The 3,883-nt window shown below is 61.9% G+C and overlaps 1 protein-coding gene across 1 annotated transcript; it reads left to right on the top strand.

Annotated features, from left to right (window-relative positions):
- Positions 1-803: 803 nt before the first annotated feature.
- On the top strand, positions 804-2,112 carry C16H11orf96 (chromosome 16 C11orf96 homolog). Its single transcript, XM_090348911.1, has one exon. The coding sequence runs from the start codon at positions 1,023-1,025 to the stop codon at positions 1,392-1,394; it is 372 nt and encodes a 123-aa protein (XP_090205037.1). The 5' UTR covers positions 804-1,022; the 3' UTR covers positions 1,395-2,112.
- The last annotated feature ends 1,771 nt before the right edge of the window (positions 2,113-3,883 follow it).

Genomic DNA, 3,883 nt, shown 5'->3' with positions numbered 1-3,883 from the left:
GCCCTCCAGATGGTAGCTATTATTATTGTTGTTGTTAGTACCGTACCCGAGCGCCATTCTTAAGTGCATGAATGGGGGTGCAGGAGGGACGCGTGTGGAAGGGGGCAGGGAAGAGACAAGACATGTCTAGGGAAGGAGAGCACGAGAATGGAAATAATGGGGTGCGCGTGTGTGTGTGTGTGTGTGTGTGTGTGTGTGTGTGTGTGTGTGCGCGCCCGCGCGCGTGCCTGGAGAGTGGGTGGTGGTGATGGTGAATTTCAGCTCCAGAGAGCCGGGTATCCTTGGCTCTTCCAGCCACCAGGAGAGCAGATCGTGGCTTTGCACTCCCCGGCGCTCGGGGTGCAGAACCCCTGGGTGGAATAGCCAGCGTCGTAAGTGTGAGCCTCTGGGATGCGGGGACGGGGAAAGGACCGGGCAAGGGGACCTGAACCTCAAGCCACTTGGGTTGGTGCACATCGGTGGCGAGAGGTCCAGAAAGCCGCGCCAGCTCAGCCTTGGCCACCTACGAGCCCATCCTGCGCTCAGCTCCCCGGGGCCACGGATTCTCCCGGAACCCGGCGGGCGGGGCCTGCCTTCCGGAGCCGGGTTGGGGGTGCGCGGGGCGGCGCCGGGGAAGGGGCCGTTACTTTCCCAGAGTGGCGGGGCGACGTCAGGCGGAAGGGCGCGGGGCGCGCACGCTTTAAATGGCATTCGTTGTCATCCGAGCCCGCAGCCGTGTGGGCAGGAGCGGGCTATATAAGCAGCTAACCCGGCCACCGCGGGGCAGACGGCGACGGCGGCGGCGGTGAGCGCCTCGGAGCGCAGCGGGAGCAGCAACCCCCCTCCCCCGCCAGCCTCGCGCCCCTCGACGGGTCCGTACACCCACCCACCCCACCAGAGCGCCGGCCCGGGCCCGCGAGGGCCGCCGCCACCCCACAGCAGATTTGGATCCCCCACCCGGCGAGCTCCAGGCTGCTGCCACCCGGGGGGACCCGGTGCAGCGGCCGCCCGAGGAGAGCCCCAGCGCAGACGCCGGCGGTGCCATGGCAGCCGCCAAGCCGGGAGAGCTCATGGGCATCTGCTCCAACTACCAGGCGGTGATGCCGCACTTCGTGTGCCTCGCCGATGCCTTCCCGCAGCCCGTGAGGCCGGCCAAGCTCTCCAAGGGCAAGGGCCGGCTGCGGCGGCCGCGCCAGTCCCGCTTCAAGACGCAGCCGGTGACCTTCGACGAGATCCAGGAGGTGGAGGAGGAAGGGGTGTCGCCCATGGAGGAGGAGAAGGCCAAGAAGTCCTTCCTGCAGAGCCTGGAGTGCCTGCGCCGCAGCACGCAGAGCCTGTCGCTGCAGCGGGAGCAGCTCAGCGGCTGCAAACTGAGGAACAGCCTGGACTCCAGCGACTCCGACTCGGCCCTGTGAGGGGCGCCGCCCGCCTGGGGGACGCGCGCGCGCGCCTCCGCCACCCGCCGGGGCCCCAGTGGGGGCGCGCCGGGGGAGAGGACCCGCGCCCCGAGGAGTGGGGGGGGGACCAGGATCGGTGATCGCTGCCCCCCCCCCCCCCAGCGCGTTTGGACTCCTGCCCCGCTGCCACCAGCTGGTGGGTGCGCTCAGGGTTGCGTTCGCCTCCGGGGTAGGGGCCCCGAGCTCGCTCAGCGACCCCGCGCCGAGGGGGGCGCTTTCTTTGCCCTTGTAAATGTTTATTTTTGAACTCTTCCCGGTACGAACTCTACCGTGAGTATGTGGCGGGCGGGGACCAGGGGCGGGGCCCGAGGGTCGCCCGGGTCGCCGCTCCACACCCTCGGCTGCTGGTTTCCAACTCCGATCGATCTTGTGGCAACCCCGCTCCACCTCTCCCCTCCCCTGCGTCCCCCCGTCCCCCTCCCCACCCAGCGCACGCCCGTTCACACTCACGCCAACACACTCTCGCTGGACACTTTTATAAAATTGTCAGGCGGGCCGATGGATGGGACTTGGGGCGCAGCGAGGCTGCTGCGGCTGCTGCCGTTGCGACCGGAGGATTGATATTTATTTTTGCACTGCAAGAGCTGAAGGTGTTTATTTAACGATCTTTTTACCTGGATATGTCCGTGAGGCTCCCGAAAGGAGACAAATAAAGTCAATATATTTACACAGTGAATTGTTTCACTCCTTGACTCCTTGAACCTCATGGGTGCCCAAGACGGGTGGCGAGGGTTGGGGGTGTGGGAGTGTGTGTGTTGGAGGGGGGGGGCTGGGTAGAGCCAGATTCCCAAGACTTGGAGGGAGGAGGTACCAAGGAGACCCAAGTGAAAGAAACGCCACAAACTTCAGTTGCCAGCACGAAGTGACAACCTCCGCCCAGAACACTCGTGCCACCCACTGTCTGTTCTCCACGGCTAGCATCGGATGGGGGATGGAGAGAACCCTAGGAGATGGAGGTCAGGTAGATGCCAGGGCATCTAGCACAGGAGACCCCACCCATCACCCTTTCCCAGAGGCCACGTGCAAGGAGTGGGGGGGGGGGGCGAAGGGAAGACGCTGGCGCAGTCAACAATAGGAAAGCTGGGTAGTGGGACCCACGGAAGGGCGACAGTGGGGTCCACACTGGCTGTGCTGGAGAGGTAAAGGACCGGGAGCTCCACGCTGACTCAGCGCAGTGACAGACGCACCTGCGCTGCAGCATCCAACTATTACTGTCCCTTCCCCCCTCCCCCGCTCCGCCCTTCACTTCCTGGATCTCCAGGGCGGGGCAGGCCTTTAGGTAGAGACTTAAGAGAGTTTGGACACTTACTGCGTCCCCTCCACTCCTGCCTAGTCCCCCACCCCCAGCCTTTGCTTACAGCCCAGAAGCTGGGGAGAGCCACGTGGAGGGTGGAGGGTAGTGGTTCAGGCTTCTTGCGCCTTCCAGGGCTCTTCTACAGCTACCCTGCATCTCTGTCTACGCCCTGAGTCCTCTGGGTTAGAGATATAGATAGCAATGTCATCTGCTACCAAGTGGTGACCGACTGGAGTAACAAGTGGCCCTCTGAGGATTGGTCTACACACTTGGGGTCCCCTGCAGAACTCCTTCTCCCAAGCAGACCCATCATGGCAGAAGAAAGGGTTGGCAGGTCTATGCTGGGTGCCCTCTGGTGGAGGGGGTACTGTGTGTGCGTGTGTGTGTGTGTGTGTGTGTGTGTGTGTGTGTGTGTGTCTGACATGCGCATAGTGCTTAGCATATAACCCATCTGAAGAGATGAAACAAAGAAACAAAAATAGAACTCCAGGGCCTTAGAGGAAGTCCTCCCCACTGGCTTACAGTAGAAATCCGGCCAAGGCCTTGGTGTTTGGGGTCTTTGGCCCCTGTCCCAGCTCCTGAGAACACACTGGCCATTGCAATGGCTCCATTGTGGTTCGAAGTGTGACAGGGGGCCCTTTAGCTGCCACTGTCTTGGTTTTGCCAGGCAGCTGTGCTTGATGCTTTATTCCAGGCCCCACAGCTGCCATCTCTGGTTGGCCCTCCCTCCTCCAGGAGTGGGAGGGGGGGTGGCTGATGCTCTGAATCCTCTGAGTGTCCCCTCCTCTCCAGAGACAGGAAAGGGGGAGGGAGGAGCATGCTCCAGCTCCCTCTTCCTGCTTCTACTTCCCAGGAATCTGAGTCTCTCAGGTTCTGGCTGACATCCCTGCCCTTGATGCCTGAACGGGGTCCATGGGTCACACCCTCCAGTACCAAGGGCTGTGGCAGGACTTGGGTCATCTCTCTTTTCCCTGGCTCAGTTGTGGACAGAAAGCAGCACTGGCCACATGCTTTTGGAATGTTTGTGAGTTCAAAGCGAGCAAGAGGCAGTAGGGAAGCTCCCTGTCTGTCCCATCTACTTCCAGATTGTCCATTATTCTAGTATTCATTCATTACCCAAGAAGAAAAAAAATGCCTATTCTAATGCAAAACA

This window comes from Megascapheus bottae, chromosome 16, assembly GCF_031878675.1.
Source record: "Megascapheus bottae isolate mThoBot1 chromosome 16, mThoBot2.hap1, whole genome shotgun sequence".
NCBI classification, from domain to species: domain Eukaryota; kingdom Metazoa; phylum Chordata; class Mammalia; order Rodentia; family Geomyidae; genus Megascapheus; species Megascapheus bottae.
The sequence above is the reverse complement of the archived record's forward strand: the minus strand, read 5'-3'. Positions and strand labels throughout refer to the sequence as shown.

Bases quoted from the DNA above. Each gene is read 5' to 3' on its own strand.
- C16H11orf96 (XM_090348911.1), top strand. From the start codon at position 1,023: ATGGCAGCCGCCAAGCCGGGAGAGCTCATGGGCATCTGCTCCAACTAC.